The 24,445-nt window shown below is 40.7% G+C and overlaps 1 protein-coding gene across 11 annotated transcripts in view; it reads right to left on the bottom strand.

The window, feature by feature from the left end:
• CAST (calpastatin) overlaps positions 1-19,663 on the bottom strand; it is a 120,116-nt gene extending 100,453 nt beyond the window's left edge. For 7 of the 11 annotated variants that reach the window (XM_082376414.1, XM_082376424.1, XM_082376416.1 and 4 more), the window contains exons 1-2: positions 19,439-19,663; positions 10,893-10,955 (exon numbers count right to left, since the gene is read on the bottom strand). In XM_082376414.1, the coding sequence (XP_082232540.1) occupies positions 10,893-10,955; positions 19,439-19,513 (138 nt within the window). In that variant the 5' untranslated portion in view covers positions 19,514-19,663. Of the gene's footprint in view, positions 1-10,892; positions 10,956-18,771; positions 18,928-19,438 lie in introns of those variants that run through there. The other 4 variants (XM_082376420.1, XM_082376425.1, XM_082376415.1 and 1 more) reach the window with 1 other exon arrangement.
• Positions 19,664-24,445: the final 4,782 nt, after the last annotated feature.

Raw genomic sequence — 24,445 nt, 5'->3', positions numbered from 1 at the left:
ATGCCTCCTGAATATATTTACTCGACAAGATTGCCCCCACCCCAGGGGTGGGGATGGTGTGTATCTCTAAATCTCTTTAAGTTGTATGTCATATTTTTTTTTTTTGCATTCTTGTATTCACATATGTATATCCTTTTCAGAGAAAAAGATCAGTTTTCATCGGATTTTCAAGGGACCATAAATTAAAAATAATTAATAATCCTTGGGACTTCCCTGGTGGCGCAGTGGTTAAGAATCCACCTGCCAATGCAGCGCACATGGGTTCGAGCCCTGGTCCGGGAAGATCCCACATGTCGCGGAGCAACTAAGCCCGTGCGCCACAACTACTGAGCCTGCGCTCTAGAGCCCGCAAGCCACAACTACTGAGCCCGTGTGCCACAACTACTGAAGCCCACGCGCCTAGAGCCCGTGCTCTGCAACAAGAGAAGCCATTGCAATGAGAAGCCCGAGCACCACAGCGAAGAGTAGCCCCCGCTCGCTGCAACTATAGAAAGACCGTGCACAGCAACGAAGATCCAACGCAGCCAAAAATAAATTAAAAAAAAAAAATCCTTCCCCTCTAAGCTGCCTTAGTGCTTAAAACCTAATTCTCTGTCCATATCTAAGAAATGCACTTCTAGTCAAACACATGCACATGTGCATGCACGCGTGCACGCACACACACACGGTGGCGGCAGCCGCCTTACTCTGGAAGGTTCCAAAGGAAAAAGACTCACATGTAAAACACTTCTCCCTTTAAAGTCTAAGCAGACAGATGCATAAATTTAGTTTTGATCATTGTTAAAACACTCTCTTCCGTTATTCTTTTATTATCTATGCTGTTATTCTTTTCCCTCTGATTAAAAAAAATACATTTAGAATAAAGAGAAAAGTAGTAAGAAGAAAACGTAAATTACTCCGAATCTTACCAATCAAGACAACTACTTTCAGTTATTTTTCTATTTTTATGCAAATACAAAAATATGCACAATCTGTTAAATACACGGAATTGTTGGTCTTTCATCATTTTTCTTTACCTAACATAAACATGTTCCTCCATTGTTAAATGTTCTTCAAAGCATGGTGTTAAAGATGCCTTAGTCACTATGTTTGTGCTGTAACTTCACCAATTCATTATGGCTGTACATTTGTTTCTCCCCTAGTTTGTTATTATTATAAATAAAGCTATGGAGAATATCTTTGTACATAGTTATCGAGTACACCTCTGATTATGTACTTGAAACAAATTCCTAGAATTGGAATTTCTCGGTCAAAAAGATTTAATTTTTTTTCTTATTCATGACTCTCAGTCACTTATTTCTCATTTCTAAATACCACTTATGTCTTCATTAAAGGAAAAGTTTAATCATATTTCTAACATTTCTAATCTTATAATTTGTAAGTTTTCAAATATTTGAAAAAATTTATATAAAAGTCAAAATCAAGGCCCTTTCTTCTTAAAACACACACACACACACACACTCCTAACATATGCTCATTCAGAAAAACAAAGTCGGCATGTATTGTCACTGCTGAGACAAGAAATATTTTATTCCAACTGAACACTGTACCACAGCAAGAAATTTCCTCCTTTTAACCACTGGGTGTCCCCTGAACTGTATGTTTAAAGTTAGGCAGCTATTACCAGATCTATATAACAAATAATTCAGCAACGTCTCATCTGATAGCTGGTAGTAAGAACCCTCATTATTTTTTAAACGCATTATTTAAAAATTTAGCCATTCAGCTTTCTACTCGGCTTTCACTTTTCAGTGAAATAGATGTATGGTTTCAGACTTTACTGAGTCTACTCAGTGTTTTAAGAAAGTAAGCAGAAAAAAAAGTAACAGAATTGTATTCAGAGAAGTAATTTTTATCCCAAGCACTATATGAAACCAAAATTGGAATGTGAATATGAGATCACTTTAGCTTTCAGTTTCCTGTAAGAAAAGTGTTTTCTTTGAGACTGTATTTGCAGATTTCAGAGTGATATATTTCTGGAATGTACTAAAGTCCAAATATTCTGCATCTTGAGCTCAAATTAGACCACTTAGGAGTAAGAGGCTTGATTTGCAAAAGAAGGAGAACAGGGGTGCCTAATGTGAAAAACGAACCAGGAAGTCTACATTCTTAACGATTAAGATAAACATATGTTTAGAATTCACTCCAGAGTTCTTTCCAAATAATGTCTTTCTTATTTGATATTGTAATAAATGAATCCATTTACCTGTAAACATCTGGCAAACAATCCAAGAAATCTGTACCACGTGATGCCATCTTGGTCACACTTATCTCTTTTTGTGTAAATCAACACTGATTTCAACTTTTATTTTTTATTTTTTTGCTTTATCTGATGTTTGCTATATAAATGCATGTACATTGGAAGGGAAGAGCAGTCATCTATGCAGAATCTCCACTTACTCAGCACCCTGTCAAACATAACAAGAACAGCTCCCAAGGGAACCTACAATACCCCAATCTCCAAACAAGACACCTTCCTCAGCCCTCACAATTCTAGAACTATTATCAGCCTAGACCCTTCTTCCAGCCTCCCCACAGATGGCACTGCAACATCCAGCTTCCCCCCCGCCCCTTTAGTTGCTTCTTCTTTCACTTGTTCACTGGTTTCTCCTTCCTACATCCTCCACGCAGGCATTTATCAACGTTTGCTTTTAGTTTCTCTCTTCTCTCCCTACACTCTTTTCTTCGATAATTTCAACCAAGAATTTTGGCAGTGAGGGTTAGAAAGGAAGATGGAATGTGAGCTTGAGCGGTTTCAAAAGAAATATTTTTAAATAGTTTATGATGAGGAAGACTAAACCGATAAGTAGTCTAAAGAGGAGTCATTAAATAAAGAGTAAAAGGAAGGAGGGAATAGTTGAAGGAACAAGGTCCTAGGAGAAGTGGGAAGAAGTAGGGTAAGTACCAGCTCCCTGCACCCAAAGCCTCCCATGTGGTTCAATGATCCCTTGAAACTGCAGCACCCTTGATGTGCTTCAGAGCCACCCTCCCTGCCCCCAGGACACGGTAAAGCGGAGTTGGCTAAGGGATGGGGTCGATGGGGGGCATTTTAAAAATAAAGGAAAAAGGAAATGAGAAGAAGAAAAAAGGAAGAAAAGCTCATGTGTGCCAGGAACTGTGTTATGCGCTCTATAAGAATTATGTGTGTTACTCAAAATGTGCTCAGAAGACCACCATCAGAAGATATGAGTCACCTGCGGTGACTGGTAAAAATACTGATTCCCTGATCCCACCTTGGATCTGATAAATCAGAATGTTTGGAGATGGGGTCCAGGAGTCTGAAATTTTCATACTATCTCCAGGTGATTCTTAGGCATGTTAAAACTTGAGAATCACTGCATCATCTCACATAATGTCCTAGAAGATGAGGGATAGAGAGTTTTTAATAATTTTTTATGACACTAAATCAGTGCTTTACACATTTACTAAGCATTCTGTAATAATGCTGATTGAAACATAAAAGACTTTATGATGTCAACTTGCTGAGAGAGTTTGATTTCACAAATGAACTGTTTTTGGAAGGCCATAACAAGCTATTATGTATATTTGGTATATGATAAAATATTATTGACTTTATGACAAGAATCATACATATTCAGTCCTTAGATGACACAGGTATCTTGCTATGGGCACAATTTCAGGTAATCATCCCTTTCATCCCCTTTCAATCAGTCATTCCTGTATCTTTGAGAAGCTAATAAAGTCTAGAGATAAGACTGAAAAAATATAAACTTTAAAACAGGATATTTCAGGACTCATATTTAATTGACTTGTCCATCAGGTTTCCAGGACTTATGATCTATTCTAAAGTCAATAAATTTAACTCCTATTCAATTCCTTTGATATTTTGTTAACTTTGATTCCAATTTCCTATGCTATAAGGTACACTCTTCAGAGACAATTTTGGTGGGACCTAAGATCTTAGGCAATTAGGCTCATTACTCGAAAGTGCAAGAATGAAGGGTATTTTATTGCTGTATGATATAATGTTGATATATTTATATGTTCTTTTATAGAGGCAAAATGCTTAACTATTTTTATTAGCCACTCCCTACTACTTATATAACATTTTGTATATCACAGATTCTTAATTTAAAAGCACATTATTTTCATATTCTTTGTTAAAGAGGGACTGTACTTCCTAGCAATTGGCATATGTTTCTGGGTGTTACACAGAGTTGTTTTGAAACAAAAGGACTACTAAGCTTAATGAACTACCACACTTCCTTCCTGTTTTAATGGGAAAGGCTTGGCAATATGTAGTCAACAAAAGAATTTGAGTCCTGGTTAGAAATCAATAAGGGGCTCACTTTTATTGCTAAACAATGTTCTCTTCATTGCCTAGTAATAGTAATAATAATAAGGCAACAACAATAATAATAGTAGTAATAATAATAACAATAATAGCAGCTTGCATCTATATGGCACTTCGTATGTCCCAGGCACTGTTCTGGACACTTCATATGCTTGGTCTCATTGATCTTCACATTAACTTATGTAGAGGCTATTATTATCTCCATGTTACACATGAGGAAGGTACCCTTAGTGAAGCAAAATAATTGGCCCAAGAACACACAGCTAGGAAATGGCAGAGCTGGGAGCAAGTCCATGCAGTGGGACTCCAGAGTCTGCACTCAGCAACTACAATGTGCTGCTTCCGTGGGAACCATGGAGTGGGTGGCAGGCTAATTGGATTAGGAGTGTGGCTCTTCAAAGCTTCCACAGCACATGAGAAAGAAGATGCTCTCACTATGGTCTCAGAATGGCAAAGAATTTTTCTCCTGAATTTTATAAGCTTCCCGCATTTTTCTCAGAACTCAACCTGAACACATGTCTTAGGATAAATAGGCTATTTGAATGTCTACATAATGTCTGGTATTTTAACTGTAGGTTTTGAACTTAAATTCATGGATTGCTCATGTAGACCCATTTGGTAGGCTCCACATAAGAAAATACTAAGTCTAATACCTATGTAAATAAGTTTCACCCACTGAAAGGCAAGCAGTAACCTATCACGATGACATACACATAGAAGAAGGCAAATGCACCAGAAACCACACAGAGAAATCCCAGAAAAGAGGAGACATAGAATGCCTCCTCCAAACTGATTATCTCCAAACTCGTAAACCTCAAGCCCGTCTGTTGAAACTCACGAGGAGCTACACACAGTTAATAAACAGAACAGAGTCGGAAACGAAAGCCTATTTCACAGGTTATGCCTGAAGAAATCTAGAAAAGAGGAGACTTGATTCAAGAAGCTAAAGAGTATCATTATGAGACAAGGCCAGGAATTCCTAGTGTAAAATAATCTCGACAGCAGTTTCTACTCATCTTCTCACAGAAGAGGATGGAATTTTACCAAACAACAAATAAAGTCAGGGAATTGCCAAAATCTAGGCAAAATCTCCACTCTAACTGTAACTGAGCAGGACCCTAGGGGGCCTTCCTGGGAAAGACCACCGCCCACTCCCCCCCACCCCAGTCCTCCACCGGCCTCTTGTTTGTAGAAAAGCTTTAGCCTCCTAGGCCTTCCCTGAGTTCCCAAGAATAAATTTGATCAGAGAAGTGAGAAGACGCAGAAACAAAGGAACAGAGTCAAGCAAGACACATCATTTTCCTGAAGACTGAAAGAGACGGTAAATCTCATAAAATGATATACTACAAGAAGAAAATTGCAGAAAAGAAGTCTGCAGCCTTAATAGGAAACATGATGGTATTACCTTCATGAAACCCGGGTAGAGAGCTACAGATGCAGAGCAGATGGAGATGGGACGATAACAGAGTGAAACATAAAGAGAGGTAAGGGAAGATTAGATTAGAGAGGGATACAATGAAACAGGAAAAAAAGGCAAAATTTAAACCTGTAATGGAAATTTCAAGGAGCAGAATTTAGATGACAGAAATAAAAATATGGGGGATAAACTTCAGAAACTCGGAAGAATGCAAAGGTAAAGGTCAAAGAGAAAACTGAGGCAGGTGATTAATTAATGTCTAATCTCAGAATTATATGTATGTTTAAAAAGAAACTAAAATAAGAGCAATAATTTAAAAATAGACATTCCAGGAAAAAAATTAATAGAAAAACACATATGTAGGCACGTCCTGGCAATTTTTAAAAATTGTAAGAATAAAGGAAAAAGAAACCGCATATGCACCAAAGCAGGAAAAACAAGCTTCCTAAAAATAAATATAAGGCTTCCCCAGACATCTTCTCTATAGCACAAAAAGTCAGAAGACCATGGAGCAACAGGTACAGAACTTCAAGGGAACAGAACTGTTACCCAAAAATGTACAGTTTTGTACTAATTTCTTGTGTGAAGCCAGCAGAAAAACATGCTTAGGATCCACACATACACAGAAAATCACCATCCGTGTTCCTTCGCAGAAAAAAATTATCTTAAAAAATATTCTAGTCAATGAAGAAATAAGTCAAAATTTAGAACTAAAAAATGGGGAAACTACAGTTGAAAAGGATTTTGGAACTTCCTTCAGTGAGTTTAGACTTCCAGATCAGACACCCAGGCGATTCTGGATCTCTAGGTAAGCCAGGTGGGACTGCCCTTGGGGCACCTGTTCAGCTTTGCCTCCTTCTTGGCACTGGGACATGAACTTGTCCAGCCACAATCAACTCCCCACAGTTAAAACGGACAAGAGATTGTAATAACCTATCACCCCTTAAAATAACATTTGCTGTGGCACTCTTCCAGAATTTGCTAAGGACGGCTATATCACTTGCTAGTGGGAACACCGACCCAGCAAACTTCTTGAACAAAAAACACAGCATAAAATAATGACCAGATTAAATGCTATATTAAATGCCAAGGTACTTAAATACAATTCTCTATGTATTCAAAAGTCACACACAATGATGACTCTTTTTGACTGGAAAAGATTTATCTATCACAAAGCACATTGTTTATCATTTTTAGTCTAGGCCTTGTTAGGGATGTTCCTTTGTTATCTCAGCATAAACATAATATATACACATAGAAAAAAGATGTAGGAAAATACACAAAGATGGAAATAGTGGCCATCTCTCTAGGTATTAGAAGTCTAGATGGTAGTGTTTTTTCTTTAAAATTGTCAGTACTTTCTAAATTTTCTTCAATGGTTATGTTTTAGCCGTATGATCATTAAAAAGTTACTAAAATCAGTATAGTATATATAGTAATTATGAACACACAATATCATCACATTAATTTGAGAATACACATAATTTCATAGCAGCAGTTATAACTTAAGTGGTAAGACTAGGTATACTTTTGTTTTTTACAAGTACATATTACTTTTGTGATTAAAAAAAGACTAATTTCATCAAGAGAAAAAATGTTAGAAAGAAATTTTAAAATGTTGGAGTCATTCAATAATTATTCATGCACTTTTGAAGGAGGAAAGGTAAACACTGAGGAAAAGAATGCCACCAATGTTATTATGGTAAAGAAAATTTATCAAATATCTTTTCCTTTAAGGCACAATTTCAACTCTATTATCTCTCTTTCTTTATCCATAAAAATATATCCATTATGAAATTTGAAGTTCTTAAAACTGGCTCTGTGAAATCATGCCCATCATATGCTTTATTTTTTGTTTGTTTGTTTTTATTTGTTTTATTTTTAACTTTTTATTATGAAATAATTTTACATTTATAGAAGAGTTGCAAAGCTGGTACAGAGAGTTCCTGTATACCCTTTATCCAGCAGCCCCTAATATAAACGTCCCATCATATGCTTTAAATTCCATTCCTCAGGACTTCACTGAAATATGTTGCTAAGATGCTTACACTCACCCAGTGTGGCCAGATGTGTCAGTCAAATACATCAAATAGATTTGATTGCAGATTTGTGAAGGCTACTTTGTTGCACTGTATTTAAAGATACTAATAAATGTTTTCATTTTTCTTTTTCCTGCTCTCTAGTCATTTTATCTTTGGCTTGTTAGTCCACGCAACTTTTGGTCTTACAATTCCTCTACATCTGAGAAGGACTTAACAAGTTCATAACGATTGTCATAAAAAACAAAAAAAATACATTCTCATAGACACTTACTCAACTCCATCCTCAAGCATGTATATTGCAAATGCAACAAGACAAATGATATTTTAGTTGCAAGAGTCTATTAAAATTGCTGCAGACCTCCTAGGATCACTTAGTGGTTGAACAGGGGTCATACGCAAGACAAGTAAGAGCTATTTAATGGTAGCAGGAGAAAAAGAGCTCTGAAATTCACACAGCTGCATTCATCCCCAGATATTTTTACATATGACAACATAATAATGGTTCTTGCCTAACCCTAATTATTTTTACTCCTGGTTAAATCTTCCTGAAGCCCTCCTCTGTACCTTTTTTTTTGCATCTCCAAATGAAATGCAGCAGAGCAATGAAGGGAGAAGGAAAAAACACTGAGAAGTACCCCTGAGCATAGAAAGCACATTTTCAAACGGACTTTGTTTCAAAGGCCCGAGTTTGTCCTTGGAGGCCTAACCAGTATGTTTGCATATGCTTGGGGACAGCAAGTTATTCACCCTTTGGAGGTACACGCTAGTTTGAAAATGGATTACCAAAAACCCAAACTAAGCTTCTTAATCTCACTTCTTGTTCAACAGAGCAGTAGATGAGAAAATATTTGGGAGAAAGAATCTGTTTTGGGAAACTTTTCTCTGGTAATCTTAAGAGGATGGTAGCCGACTGTGGGTGGTAGGATAGGCAGATTACAAGTCCAGATTGCACATGGTTTTATAATCATGAACATAAAGGCTAAAATAATGCCTAATGTAGGATGGTTTCCTTGAATTGTCTCCAGGGCCATAGTATGTCATCAATGACTTAACTGCACATGACATAAAGAATTAGAGATTCTTTAGAGACAGACCATATTGGAAATATAACTCGACTACCAAATTATCACACCCACACATCTGTCCACCCTATCAAATAGATATGGGCAGAATTTGGTGAGATAATAAACAATCTTCAATCTCAGACTATCTGAATCTCTGCAGTGATTTATGCCACGGAAGCAGGGCAAAGCCTCTATCTCCTCTCTTTTCTTCTGCCAGCTGGGACAGAGCAGAACAGACCGATATGACCAGGCTCTGGCACAAGTGCAAGAGTTGTAAATCTGAATTTCTCAGAAGTGTTATGAAACAATGTCAGACTTGCCTGAATTGCTGATAAAGGATAGAAAAATTCTTTCTTTCGTCTCTCAAGGTGGAAGTTCAGCCTTTCAGTTTCAAAAAACTGAAAGTACAGTCATCATACTGACACAGAAGTTGCAAATTCTCCCCTGGCTGCATTGATAACAGGACTACTTATCAGTTTTCCCAAGCCCTTTGTAAATATGAAAATAAGGCACTTTATAGTCCGGATATATAAAAGACCTATCACCGGGCAGTTGTTGCCTAAACCAACAACGCCTGTACATTCAAGGCGTAATATTTAAGCTTCCACAAAATAACATAGTTGTTGAGAATAATCCTATAAGAACTAGGCCACTATCCACTTGATTGTATTGGAAAAGAAGATTTCCTTTTTTGTGCAAATAGTTTAAACTTGATAAATATTAATAGAGAATAATATCTAAAAACATTATTTCCTACTCTGGAGAATAAAGAGACACTATAGTTTTCAAACAGGAAACTATTTGATAGATAACTTAACTTATCTGGGAATATATTTAAAGAGTAGGGTTGATGGGGAACTGAGTGATATTATATAGATTTTCATGCTAGTAAAAGGGGGAAAATGTGGTATTTTTCCCAAGGAAAAAATGTTTAAATAATATAACCAAGAAGCAGGATAAAATCTTAATAAAAATTTATTTTTACTTTGTAAAGAAATCTTGCCTTCCATGGGTACAAAAACTTACTGCAAATTTGCGTGGTAAGAAATAATCTAAAATATATTTTCATGGGTGTTGGTAATGGAAACAATAATAGACAGCTGTGGACAAAACCTTAGTGCAGAATTCATAGCAAGTTCTAGTCATAATGGCCTTCTTCATACTGAATATATTGAAATATACTGAATATTTCAAAACTGCAGGAACTAAGCAGAAAGAGGAGCTAGATTCCAGATTTCTGGAAACACGTTAATAATATAGAGAAAAATAAAATGATCACTTTTTGCTTTCTAAATTTCCAGCTACATTTCAGGACCTGGCTCTTTTACAAACTGGAAATGATGATAACAATTTCTACTGAATGAAGATGAATGTTCCATTGAGATTTAAAATGTGAAAAGCAGAAAAAGGAAGGCAAGCCCAGTACCCTTCTGGAGGACAGCACTTTCACATGACTCTTCCATGGAGACCAGGCCACGATAACAGTGCACATAACGGGGCATCATTCAGTGAAAGGAGAAATTCACAGGCTCAAAGAAAACCCATCTCAAAGTGAGGAGGTTTGGTTTTACTAGTATTTCCACAGAATGGATCCAAGTAAAAATAGTCCTTTTCTCTCCCTTTTGTTTATGAACCTGAATGACTGGTTTAATCTAGGTTATCACTGTTCTCCTTTCACAGTGACTCTCATAAAAAAAGATTTCCTTTTCAACTATAGCATTTGGTTTCCCCTCCTACATGTTTTGTTCACCAAAACAAACCAACCAACAAACAAAAAACAGTTAAGATTCACCAATTTCTACAGGGAAAACACCCTAAATAACTGAGTTCTATTCCGAAATGGAAACTACTTCTAGATGTTCCTCTCCAAGGAACACTTTATTTTTTAAATTTATTTTTAATGATTTCCACTTATAGTGTTGAATCAAATCTTAGTTAAAATTAAATTTGCCAATATTCCAGTAGGAGATATTTGCTACCTCATTATTTACTTCAAGACAGAATTCACAATTTAAAAACTAGAGAAAATGAAAATCAAGTATCGTGGAAATTACCTCATCTGATCCTCTCTTTTCTCCTGACTTTGAAGGCGATCCACTGGTTTTTCCATCGGCATGCTATAAAAGTATTTAAAAAGATAATGTTTAATAGAGGGAGGTGACACAAGATAATATAATAGTGACTTTAATCCCAAAAGGCTAAATATATAGACGGTAAAAACAAGGATCCCTTTCATCTTCCTCCTGAGAACTGTTGATAATTCTACACCGACGTAGGTGGCCTTCAAAAATTAAGGGAAGCTACAGACATTCATTTGGGATGTAGAAAATCAGTCTGTAATTAACCAGACATAGATCTGATGGTGATGCTAAGGTGGCATCTCATCTCCTACAGAATGTCTCATGGAATTTTAAAGCCCAAATTGCCAGCATAAGAGACACCTGGCTCCTCATGGAGATATGCTGTCTGAGGACCATGCTAAGCCTAAGCCATTACTTAAGCCTCAGTTCAGCATGAGCTCAAGGGAGGGCCACCCCTTATCAACCGTCACTTTCAGTGGCTCTTGGAAATTCTCTGGAGTTCTTTCTGTCTGAGTATTTACCAACACAGAAAGATAAACCCTGCATTGGAAAGACCATACCTGCAACTTTCATTAACTATGGCTTTAGAATTTCATTATGTTCTGAAACAGAATTATTTTTCTCACTAGAACACTGGTGATGAAAGGAAGTAGTTTTACGTGGTACATGAAAGCTTCAAGTAGCTTACATGTTCATTTGTTTTGATAAGATAAAAGAAGCCATGAAGATTATTGAATTTTTTTGAGAAATGAAAAAAAATTGTATGTTCCTGAAAAGGGGGGACAAAGAATTATTTCATTTCTTGCGCATGTGGGACGTGCAAGAAAGTGGGGAAAGGAACCTAAATATAAGAAAATAAAAAGCTCACCATTGGGTTCGACCCCAGTGACCTTTAGTTAAATCGAAACATAAAATCCCATTATGTTCTCTAGAGCTGAATCACAACCTGAATATGTAGGTCACTAAAGTTATTCGAATTAAAAAGAATGGCAATAACAGTAATATTAATAATTTTTATCATTCTTTATTATTTACAAGGCTCTTTCATATACACTTTTATCTGATACAAAAAAAGAGGCTCATGTGATTTCATGGATTAAGAAAACTAAGAATAAAAGTCATGTGATGTGCTTTTAGTAAGGACATACACCTAGTAAATAAGAAAAGTTTGCAGAGCAGGTTTTCTGACTTCAAATCTATTGTTTGTCACTATACTATGATAAATGAAATAAGATAATATTCCCTTTGATCATATCAACAGATATTTTTGTAAAATAAAAAAGAAAAAGGCCAAGCAATATTAGACATGTGGGTGAAATCTTTCAGTAGTTCTTTGCATAAAAAACTAGAAAGAAATCACTTTCATGAATGGAAAATTCTTCCCCAAACAAAAGCCTCTCATGGATTAGTGGGTAGACCCCACAGAAAAGCAGGCAGACTACAGCAGCTTGGTGAATGAAGCTCTCTGCAGGGCTTGTTTTACCCAGATGTCCTAGTCAAGAGTTTGTCCACAGTTGAGAGCAATCGGTATTGAGTAATTAATGGATCTTGAAAAAACAGGAGGCATTTAAAAGCCCACATATATATATCAGAGCTAGATGGTAATTGATAAGTTTTAGAATAATTGGTAAGCAAAAGATTCTTAAAGGTTAGACTAGGGGGAAGAACTATTCAACATTTGGAGAGAGAATTGGAGAGGGATGGGTCTACAATGACGCAGATTTACCCAATCTGTCTCCTTCCAGAACTGGTAAATTTAGAACTGTGATATCACATTCATTTCTTATCACCAATTCTATACTTTTTTCAGATTAGATATAGGTAATACCTAATAACAACAATATCCACTGAGCATACTGTTTTGAGTGCCTCATTTACTTGTAGGAAGTATGATTATTCCATTTTACAAATGAGAAAACTTAAAAAGGCAACTGGCTCTCGTCTAGAGCAAGGTTCCATGCTCTCCGCAAGGTCCCACTCTGCTTCCTGCTTGTTGGCAAACATATATTATGATTTATTACCCTGAAGTAAACATGTAGACAGCCTTTTCTCTCTAAAATACATATATTTATGGAGTGACAGGAGTTCAGAGGCAGGGAAAATATCAGATAAAGTTTTTCTATCTTGCCTCAAAAAGGAATAATTTTCCAAACTGTTTCCACCTCCTGGCATCACTACATATTTGGTAAGTACAGCTGTCCTTTGTCCTCGTTCTAGAAGATAACATTAATATGCATAAAATTTTCTGCCATAGCAAACTCATAAACCTGTCAGGAAATCAGCAGGAGCAAGGAGCAGGAAAGCTTGGAGCTGTGCTCTCACCCAGCCAAGGATTTGTGCCGGCGCCAGTCTTCGACTCTGGAGCATTTGGGACACCCTACCCATCGTTACCCAGATACACCCTGATACATGCACAGACAAGGGTATACACCACAGGATAAGATAAAAATCAAACTTCTACACATATTAAAAAAGAAAGAAGACAGACAAAAAATGAGCTTCTGCAAGTCCAAGCTCAGCTGTGAAAGAGCACCAAAAGCTAGTGTGCTTCTGAAATGCCTCTGCTTAATTTTTTTTAAAAAAGGTACTGAGTTTCTTTTAGGGGGTGACAAAAACATTGTAAAATTAAATCGAGGTGATGCTTGGACCACCCTGAGAATATACTAAAAAATACTGAGTTGTATGTTTTAATGGATAAATTATGAATTATGTCTGAATAAAGCTGTTTAAGAAAACAGGAAAGGTTATTTGAAAACAGCTTGAAGATTTTCCTTCTGCAACTTGGAGAATGACAGTTGAGGTCAATATTTGCGTGTCCAGTGATAGCTGTGGCAAAATCACGAAGCAATGAAATCTTGGTGCCCTCTGGACTCTAGTGCACACAGCTCAGCTCCCTCACTGCTCCACCACTGCACACAGAGACAAAGGCTTGTCAGGGAAGGGGGGTGTTGGTTGCTTCCTAAGGATCAGAAAGCCTTCATTTAGCTACGGGTCTAATCTTTCAGTGCAGGTCACAAGCGCCCAGAGCACTTTTGGAAACACTCAAACCAGAGTCCAGGGATTTAGATTTAGTTTGTCCAGGGGGAGCCTGGGCACAGATATATTTTCCTAAACTTCCCCAGCTGATTCTAATATGCAGCTAGGATTGGAAACCACTGTTTGGAGAGGAGATCTGTGGGCACCACAACAGGAAGTGGAGGTTTCTGCTCCTCCAATCACCCCACTGAGTCGGCACCCATGGGAGCTTCCCCAGGTCAGGCAGGCCAGGGCAGCTTGGGGCCTCCTGGGTAAACCAATTGCTCAGTGCAGGAACCCACTGCCCTGTGTCCAACCCAACATTTCCTGACTAGCCCTATTAATGGCACACCATGCCTTCACATTGCATATTAGTCTCTAGTTTCTTAGTAAAGCAAACAAATTAGCACTTCATTGTATACGCTCCTGCTTACTGATTATTTCATAAATGTATATTTTGCCTTTTCAGCCAGAAGGTAAATTTTTTTTAATATTTATTTATTTTATTATTTATTTATTTGGTTGAGCTGGGTCTTAGTTGTGGCAGGTGGGCTCCTTAGTTGCAGCTCGCCAGCTCCTTAGTTGCGGTAGGCGGGCTCCTTAGCTGTGGCATGCGAACTCTTAGCTGCGGCATGCATGTGGGATCTAGTTCCCTGATGAGGGATCAAACCTGGGCCCCCTGCATTGGGAGCGTGGAGTCTTAACCACTGCACCACCAGGGAAGTCCCCAGATGGTAAACTATATTATTTTTTTTTCTAGTCCTATGGTGAGGATGTGACAAATAATTCATGATTGAATGACTGCATTTCAACAAACCTCTAAAAGTTCCCTGAGAAGTACATTCGTTCTTTTCAGGTTAGTAAACAAGATAAAAGATTTTAAAAGTTGAAAAAAAATAGCTTGAAAAATTAAGAGACAATGTGCAAATTGATATTTCCTGCAAAATCCCTTAAAATCTATTTTTGTATGTATTCTGCTTTCTGAAACAAGACTGTTCAGCAAACAAACAGAAGGCCCAAGATATAAAGCTGATTTTGCTTTAAGACAGTCTCCCTGGTGTAGATGTGGACCCGTTTGCCCTCAGGTGGATTCCTTGCCCTGACCCTGGTCAGCTGGTGTAGCAGGGATGTGTACCGGCTCCCTCCAGTAGGGTCTCCTGCAGGACGGGCCAGCGGTGGTTTCAGCTTCTGCAGGGTGATCCTGCTTCTTCCTCTCTCTTTCCAGTCTAGGAATGGTAGCAGCTTCCCGAGCTTTCTAATCTCTGCTTTGCCTCATCCACCCCAGTTGGCTTCCCAGCCTCTCTGTTACCTGGGTAACCAACTCCCTGCATTCCATTCCCTGACAAACTCTAATAAGACAGAAGGAGTGTGGGTCTGAAAGGCTATGTGACCTTCAGCAAATAATTTAAACTTTCCGTTTTCTCCTTGTAAAATGGAGGTAATGGTGTCTACCCCAGGGGCTGGCTTACTTATGAAACAAGCTGATATTAATGAGGAGCCTGGCCCATTGCCTCGTTCATTTTAAGAATACAATAAAAGTTATTGCACTCCCTTCTTTTTCTCTGGCATCAATCTGATTGTGGTTAATTATGATACAATAAAATGAATATGAGAAGTAAGCAAACGTTTAAGGTTTCATTTTCTAAGGCGGTAAATAATACAGCAGAGAATTTAGTTTTTTACTTTTCATAAGTACAGAGGAACCAGATTCATCTGATAAGTTTATGTTTAGTACTTTGCCCATTTCATGACACTGTATTATATTAGTCTCATATTTCCATATTACAAATAAGGAAACAAAGTACACAGGGAATAGATAATTCATTTTTCAAACAACATATACCAAGCTGGTCACAGGGATAACATTTAATGTGCAATTCCCATGCTATAAAATACTTCGTAAGGGTGTGGTGCATGTGTGTGTGCATATGTGTCCAGTGGCACATAAGAGCTCATTTACTAAAAAAATAATCAGTGAGTAGCCACTGTGGGCTAGGTGTTGTGGGGAGAATAATTATTTTAAAAAAGTAAGTAAGTGTGATGCATTATATCTTTCTTCTTCTCTAAAAACATTTGTTATCAAACCATAGAAATATAGGATAACCTTCTTTGGGCTTCTCATAAAAGAAGACACATATTAAAGATTAACTGCCTAACTATAATTCTGAAATCCCCATATTTCACCTGAACTCCATACACTTTTCTCTAATATTTCAACATTCTGGTGGATATGGCCAGGTGGCAGGGTAAGGGCACACCCTCTTTTTGTCCAGTTTTCAGAAGTAGCATTGACTGCCTTTCTGCCATGTTTAGCTTAGGGGGTCCACCTGCAGTAAGGCTTTTTGAACTTCCTCTAAGTCAAAGATGATGCCATGAGAATTTCAATAGTTACTTTGTTGCTTTTATAGCAGTCATTAGGATGTGCTTGTGATTTTTATCTAAGAGAAATGCAAGAAAAAACCAGAAACGTACTGTCAGCACTATTTTTGTGTCCACGGCACCCAGTACAAAACGTGACACATAGTAGGCGGACAATAAGCACCTGTGAACACCTTTGGCCTTTACCGAATCATTTTTGTGTTCTATAAGTTCTCCACAGTCAGAATGAAGTCCATACATTTTAGGAAAACTCTAACCACAGACCCATTTTCTTCTTGGGTTAAATGACTCTCCCATCTGAGGAGGCACTTACATAAAAGGTACTCATTGGATGGAGTTATTTTACATTTTTCTTAACTGAAAGACACTTGATTTTTTTCCCTTTATGGTAGCTATAAAGCTTTCTGGGTAAGTTTTTATGAGATAACTTGAAGAACAGAGCTTTAGAATCACATTAATAGGATTTCAATCCTTAAAACAATTTAAAGAGAGGATTCTGGGACGATGGTGAAGTAGGAGGCACCAGGAATCCATCTTCCCATCTAGACGAAAATCTACCTGGCAGAATCAGTCTGATATAACTATTTTGAAATTCTGGAGTCTATCAAAGACTTGCAACTTCCAGGGGAAGGTTTAAATGGTAAGTTTTGGTTAATTTCCATCAATTTCAGCTCAGCTCAGCAGCAGCTGCGCATTTCCCATCCCCAACTCACAGCAAGCAGTTGTGCATTAGAGCATGCAGCTTGGAACCAGAAAGGCAAAAAGGACTCTGTCCTCCAAATACTGGGGATCTGTATTCTGATCACTGATTGCTCATGCCCAGGGAAAGTGCAGGATCAGAAAAGACCTGAGAAGCTCCTAAGCGTACACTTTTGGCTGAACCTCAGCACAAAAAACAGCCTATGACAATCAAAAACAAAACAAAGCAAAACAAGACAGCAAACCCTGGGGAAGGAGAAGAATTTGATTCCCAAAGCTTTCATATTATTAGATTCAAATGTCCAGTTTTAAATCTAAAAACTCACAAGGCATGCAAAGAAACAGAGAATTATTGCCCATTCAATGGGGAAAACAAACAAACAAACAAACAAAAAAACGGAAACTGTCCTTGAGAAAGAGCAGATGGCAGATATACTAGATAAAAACTTTAAAACAACTGTCTGCAGGGCATAAGTTGAGACACAGATGTAGAGAACAAATGTATGGACACCAAGGGGGAAAAGCCGCGGGGGGTGGGGTGGCAATGGTGGTGTGATGAATTGGGCGATTGGGATTGACATGTATACACTGATGTGTATAAAACTGATGACTAATAAGAACCTGCTGTATAAAAAAATAAAATTCAAAAAAAAAAAAGGTATATGGGTATGGTACTTTGATTCATGAATGTAAATAGTCTTCACCAACCCTTATGTGGTACCTGTTATCACCCACATTTTATAGATGTGGAAACAGGTTCAAAAAGGTTGACTCATTGTCCTTTGAGAACAAGAACTCTGTCTTGTTTTCCACTTCGAGGCTAGCACTGGGTCTGCCACTTAGTAGGTGCTCAGTGAATGGCCATTGGCTGAAAAGGGACATTTTACTGATTCCAGCACAACGTTTCTCTCTAAATACTATCTTATTACAACACCCTTGCTTTTCCCAATACCACATGCCGAGAGAGAGGTGTACTTTAACTATTTTTTTAAGTTCTCACCATAAATCAATGGGATATAAATATTTTTATTCTTTCTGTCAACAAAATTTGTGTATTTTTTTTTGGAAAGCATCGTAATGTTAAATCACGCTTCCTGGTTCAAAACATTACAAGTACCAGCTTGACTGGCTATCACACCTAATTGGTTGGACAAGCATTCAATGCACTAAACAAACGGAACATCTCTGCCCCTCATCCAAGTAATAAAGTACAGAGCAGTGGGCTCTCTCTCTGTCTCTCTCTCCCTCTTTCTCTCTCATTCTCAACAAGGGTCTTGATCTCGGTCGCTTCTGCTCCTTGGAGTTTTGGATTTTCTCCTTGCCCCCAATCCTGGCTGCCTCTTCTTTGCGCTGGAGAATGCACGTCCAACAACATGCCTCTAAAAGTTTTGAGATTTACTTATGACTTAAAAACAAATACTAGATCTGAGCTCTTTCGATCTGAGTCTGAGTTCATCCAGGAATCCGCGTCCAAGGGCGGAATTCCTCCAGCAACAATTCGGTTCCATTCAACTCGTGAGCGTGAGCTGAGTCTGGTGCGTCTGCTCGCACCGACTTGCACGTCGGAGCTCGCTCGCACATACCACCGCAGGGTGAGTCTCAGCCTCTCCCGGAGCCTAAACTGAAGGTCTGAGAGGACGTCGCACCTGGTCCCCACCCTTTCCCCGCCAAACCCTGCACAATAACCTCGCCTGCACGCCCAGAAAGGCAAAGCCCATTCCGTTTCCGGTCCTGCCCAGGCACGATCGCTCCAGTTTACCGTCATGTACCACCAGCTTGCGAATGCCATGGTGACAACCGATTTGTTCTGAGTCGCGCGGCGGAGAACCCGGAGAGGACACGGGGTGCAGCGCAGCAGGGGCCGGGCTCGCACTCCACCTGCCCCAGACCTGGCTGGCGCTGAGCTTTTCAAGCCCCACAGCTGTCAGCGGGGGCGGCACCTGGGCGGGGCCTACATCGGCCCTGCCCCGCCGGGTTGACCCCGCCCCGCCCAATTTGGCGCAAGGCTGGTTAGGGAAGAAGTGTTATTTCTCCCGGCAGCCACGCCCTGCAGCCCGGACTTTACGCGGAAGACCCGACTTTTAGTTGAACTACCGCACCCAGTTCGGGGTCCCGAATGAAATGTATTCCCCTTTTACCCTCAACCGCTTTTCACCCCAGTCTCATCAATCAACTTTTCCCAGCGCAGGCCAACTCCAATCTGGCTTGCGCCGTGCCCAATACACTTGGCCCAGGCCCGGCAGCACCCAGCCACCTCCAGTCACCTGCCCAGAGGCGGGTTCTGAGTCCCAAGTCCTTCTCAGGCTCGGGAGGGGGCGCACGGGGCAGCAGGCCAGGCGGGCTACCCCCAAGGAGGCGGCCCACGGCTCCGGGGCCGGGGTCCTCCCTGCGCTCAGCCCTGCGGCTCCGGCGCAAGTGCCACTCACCTCCTGGGTGTGGCGGGCCGCCGCAGCGCGCCGGGGCCGCGGGGAGGCGGCGGGCTTCTGGCCCGGTTGGGACATGGCGAGGCCGCGGGGAACGCTGCCTCGGGGAGGGCGCAGCGGAGACTGGAAGGGAGGCCCGGGCGGGGAGCGTTGGGAGCGAGGGAGGGAGGGAGTGGAGGGGCTGGCGGGCGCGCCCCGTGAGGCAGCTTTTCCGACCCAGCCCCGAACCCGCTCGGGGGTTACCCCGCTGGGCCCTCCCCTTCCTGCCCGCCGCTGGCTGCGCCCGGGCTGTAGCGGTCCGGGGCTCCCGGCCTGCAACTTAACACCCTCGGCCCCGAATCTTCTCCCAGTGATGCCCCCACCTCCACCCTAGGACTGCTGGGTTCCCCGTGGGTCACAGAGAAGCGGGGCTGGAGGTCGCGGGGTTCCTCCTTCGACTTGCCCAGACTTGGCTTGCAGTTGTGCAACGGGAGAGCGGGACCCGGGCGTGGCCCGTCTACGCCTCAATACCCCACCCTAAGAATTTCAAGAATTAGACACCTTTTCTGCAATCTGCCCTGGTTTAGCTAGGAGAAGAATTTACCAACTGAAATCGGGCCCAAGCCTGGACCATCTGGATTAGGAAGCGTATTACAAAACCAAATTGGGGTGTGTGTGTGTGTGTGTGTGTGTGCGTGCGTGCGTGTGCCGCGCGCGCGCCTGTGTATGTTTTATGTCATTTTACTTTGGGGGGGCAATTTTGAAAGTTTAATGATGTTTTATGTGGAGGAAGCCTTAGGTTCCAATCGAAACCAAAGAACAGTCCCAAGTTTAAACCCCTATAGGCTTTCTGGAGACTGCCGAATTTTGTTTTGGAGGCTGGATTGCTTTTGTCTTTGGCTCATTTTAAACAGCACTTCCTGGTTTGGGGCTGTGAAATGTAACAAGCCTGAAGTGAAATATAACAAGCCTGACTAGAAAACGCTCCTCTGCAGCGATTGTCTGCCTGTAGTTGCTGCCGGTTTGGGCTCAGATCTGACAAGAAAACTTGTTACCCTGCAATGGCATTGACAGTTTGGGACTCAAGGTCACTGCTGTCTTCCATGTTGTGTTTTAGACCGTTGGAAAGAGAGGGGGCAGGTTGTAAGGAAAGATTGGTCAATGGTGCATGGCATTTGGCAGAATCGAATTCTTGTTTCCTTCTCCCTTCTCATTTTTAGGGATTCTGAATTCTGTTTATTCAAGGGATTGGCTAGCCTCATTCCTAATGGGGGCAGCAGGGAGAAATGATTTAAACTCAATTCCTCTTAAAGGGTTCCACTTACGATCTATGTATCTGATATTTCCAACAAACAGGCGGTAGGACAGGAATTTATACGTAGAAATGAATCAACTTGGATATGGGGCCTATGATTGTCCATTCAAGAAAAATTGATTGGTGGCCTCAATTACATTTATAATTAGGGAAAATATGTCATAAGCATGAAAAATGCTTTTATAATTGTGACCAAACACCTACAGTAATTTAAGCAAACACAGAACTAAAGAGGTGAGATAATAGCCCCACCTCCAGGCCCAGGAACTGGAAGCATCTATCGCAGGATCCTAGAGGGTCTAGATTCAGGATCCCCGAGTACATTATTCTGACTCTGGAAGAACTGTTCCCATTAAAGTTTGAGGTATTTTCTAACAGAGTATTTAAAATTGAACTTAAACCAGTTAGTTTTATGTTTTGAAAGGCTTCCACGTAAAGCACAGTGAAAGGAACTATAGAGAGAGCAATATAAAGGTTAAAATACATATTTCCTGCCCTCCAGGAACTTAGAGTTTAGCTTAAGTCATATGGCATTTGTAACACATGATCATTTGGGTGGCACTGAAAGACATACAGTGTGTGAATAAGTACAAATGTGCTTTTGGAATTTGGGGTTCTGTGGGTTTGGGGGATTATAGGAAGGGAAAGGAGGCTTGAAAGGGCTGGCTGGCTGGTGGGACGTGGTCAGAAGAAGAAAGGGTGGGGACAGATCAGGAAATGAAATGGAGCCCACCCACCTGGCTGGAGCCTCTGGTCCAAGGTCCGGAGTAATCAATCCATGTATTAACTTATTTATTCAGCAGCCACACTATGCTCCTGATACAGTTGATACCAAAATCTGTAAGAGAATGAATGACTTCAGCCTTCAGGCTTTGCTCAAGAATCAGAACTCATATAAGCAGAACAATTACAGGCTAAACAGCACATTAATGATTGTAAGTAAAGAAGAATTTCAAAGAAGTTGAAGAAGAGGATGATGTTTTCACTTTCTCTTGCAGTCAGTGAGGAATTTGGAACTTTGATACCATGACCAGCGTTTGAGCATCTTGGGGAAGCTCGTTTTAAATATATATGACACCTTTTGCTACATTTTTATTTGCACATATTCTAAGTAGAGGCATACCTCTGAGATATTGCAGGTTTGGTTCCAGACCACTGCAATGAAGCGAATATCACAATAAAGTGAGTCACATGAATATTTTGTTTCCCAGTGAAAACAAGAGTTATGTTTACACTGTACTGTAATCTATTAAGTGTGCAATAGCAAGTCTAAAAAAGTAATGTGCATGCATTAGTTTAAAAATACAAAAACAAATCCAATTACCATGGTAACATCAAAGATCACTGATTATAGATCACCATAACAAGTATAATAACAATGAAAAAGTTTGAGATATTGCAGGATTTACCAAAATGTGACATAGAGATATGAACTGAGCAAATGCTGTTGGAAAAATAGCACCTATAGACTTGATCGATGTCAGGTTGCCACAAACCTTCAATTTGTAAAAAATACAATCTTTGCAAAGCGCAATAAAGTAAGGTACAATAAAACCTGGGGGGATGCCTGTATTTTATTTCTTTATTTACTCAGTAACAGGATGCCTGCTATGTGTCAGGTTCTGTGGAGGTAACAGGGACCTTCTGCACTCAAGGACCTTACAGTCTAGTAGGAAACACAGACAAATAAATCCACAATGACCATGCGATGAGGGCAGTGGCCAGCAGATGTATTCCAAGAGTGCTGTTGGATCCCTGGAGGGGCTTCTCATTCTGACTGAAGGGTGGGCAGGCTGGGGAGAGGGGGGAGCTCAGGGCTGCTTCCTACCCCCATCTTTGACTTGAGTTAGTTGAAACCTCCTCTGAATAATCTCCACATTGTATCTCCTCTCCCCGTGTCCCCATTACTGCTGTAGTTGTGCAGGAACTCATCACTTCTCATCGGGAAATGTATAAATGAGAAAAATAAAGGCAGGATGGTGTCCAGAGAAGGAGCCAGGGGAGCCTGAGAAGGTGCCGTAGTGGAGCGGAAGGAAGATAGTGGGAAAGTGGGCGCTAAGGTCCAGGGAGGAGGGCCTCTGAAAGGAAGGGCTGGCCCACAGTATGAAACGTCACTCAAAGGTTGGGTCAGGGGCTTCCCTGGTGGCGCAGTGGTTAGGAATCCGCCTGCCAATGCAGCGGACACGGGTTCGAGCCCTGGTTCAGGAAGATCCCACATGCCGCGGAGCAACTAAGCCCGTGCGCCACAACTACTGAGCCCGCGCACCTAGAGCCGGTGCTCCAAGACGAGAGAGGCCACCGCAATGAGAGGCCCGCACACGGCAATGAAGAGTAGCCCCCTCTCACCGCAACTAAAAAGAAAGCCCACACACAGCAAGGAAGACCCAATGCAGCCAAAAATAAATTAATTAAAAAAAAAAAAAGAAAGGCTGGGTCAGACAATGCAGGGAGTGTCCATTTGCTCTGACAGCTGAGAGGTTTTTGATAAACCAGCCAGTGGGTAAAACTGAGAAGGAGGCAGGGCATTTTTCCGAGGTACCCACAGTTTGGACAGTGCCCTTCACTTTGGATGGTATTTCTTTCTACACTCTTGGAGGGGAAGTTACCCCCAGAAAACCTCGACCTTCTGGCTGACATCCAAGTGCCATCTGACCTGCTGAAACTCATCTGTCCTATCTGCCATCTCAAGATTCTCAGCCAAGTTTGCTCCACTCCATAGTAATGTTTTCTTAAGTAAACCAGAAAAAAAAATCTTTGTAAACAGGCAAAGACTAATTAGCAAAATATACAAAGGCTCTCAGAGTCTCCTTTCCCTTTTAACAGGCATGTATCTGAGTAGGAGCTTCATGCTTCTGACCTGAATTATCCAGAAAAATGGCGTCAGTGGTGAAGTTCTGTGTGTAAAGGAGAGGAAGGTGTGCTGGCCAGTAGGAGACAATGTTTAGACCATAGGAGACTCGCCATGTGCAGTGGTCTGAATGTTTGTGTTCTCCCGAATTCCTACGTTGGAATGGTAATGCCCAAATTGGTGGCATTAGTAGGTGGGACCTTTGGAAGTGATTAGGTCATGAGGGCAGAACCCTCATGAATGAAATTAATGCCCTTATAAAAGATCCCTGAGAGAGCTCTCTTGCCCCTTCCACTTTATGAGGCTGCAAGAAGACGTCTACCACTTGGAAGAAGCCCTCACCCTACCATGCTGGCACCCTGATTTCAGACTTCTGGCCGCCAGAACTGTGAGAAAAACATTTCTGTTGTCTCTAAGTCCTCCAGCCTGTGGTATTTTGTTATAGCTGCCTGAATGGGCTAAGACACCTTGCTTCTCAGTTCATTGGGCTTGTGTACGGATGGCAGATGAGGTAGGGGAAGGGGGAAAGAATGGAGATGGAAGGTTGGAGGGGCAGGGGAAGAAGACAAGAAAGAGAATCAACAGGAGATGAAGTAGTTTTTAGTTTTCACCACTACCAAACAAGAACTTGAGTCATACACATACCTATAGGTGGGACCTCAGGTTTTACTTCTCATTCTTCACGTCCCTCCAGACAGTAAAACACCTGCATATACCTTCAGGCCTTGTTCTTTAACATGACACAATTTTCTGCTTCTTGTCTGTGTGGAACACAGAGGGCTGAGTCACAACTCCTTTCCAGGGCTGTACTAGGGAGTGCTCTTGGGATCAACACCTGTCGAAGCAAAGGAAAGATGGGCAAAGGAAG

The sequence above is a fragment of the Balaenoptera borealis genome (genome assembly GCF_965194805.1).
Source record: "Balaenoptera borealis genome assembly, chromosome: 2".
Classification (NCBI taxonomy): domain Eukaryota; kingdom Metazoa; phylum Chordata; class Mammalia; order Artiodactyla; family Balaenopteridae; genus Balaenoptera; species Balaenoptera borealis.
This window is presented reverse-complemented; position numbering and strand designations above follow the sequence as displayed.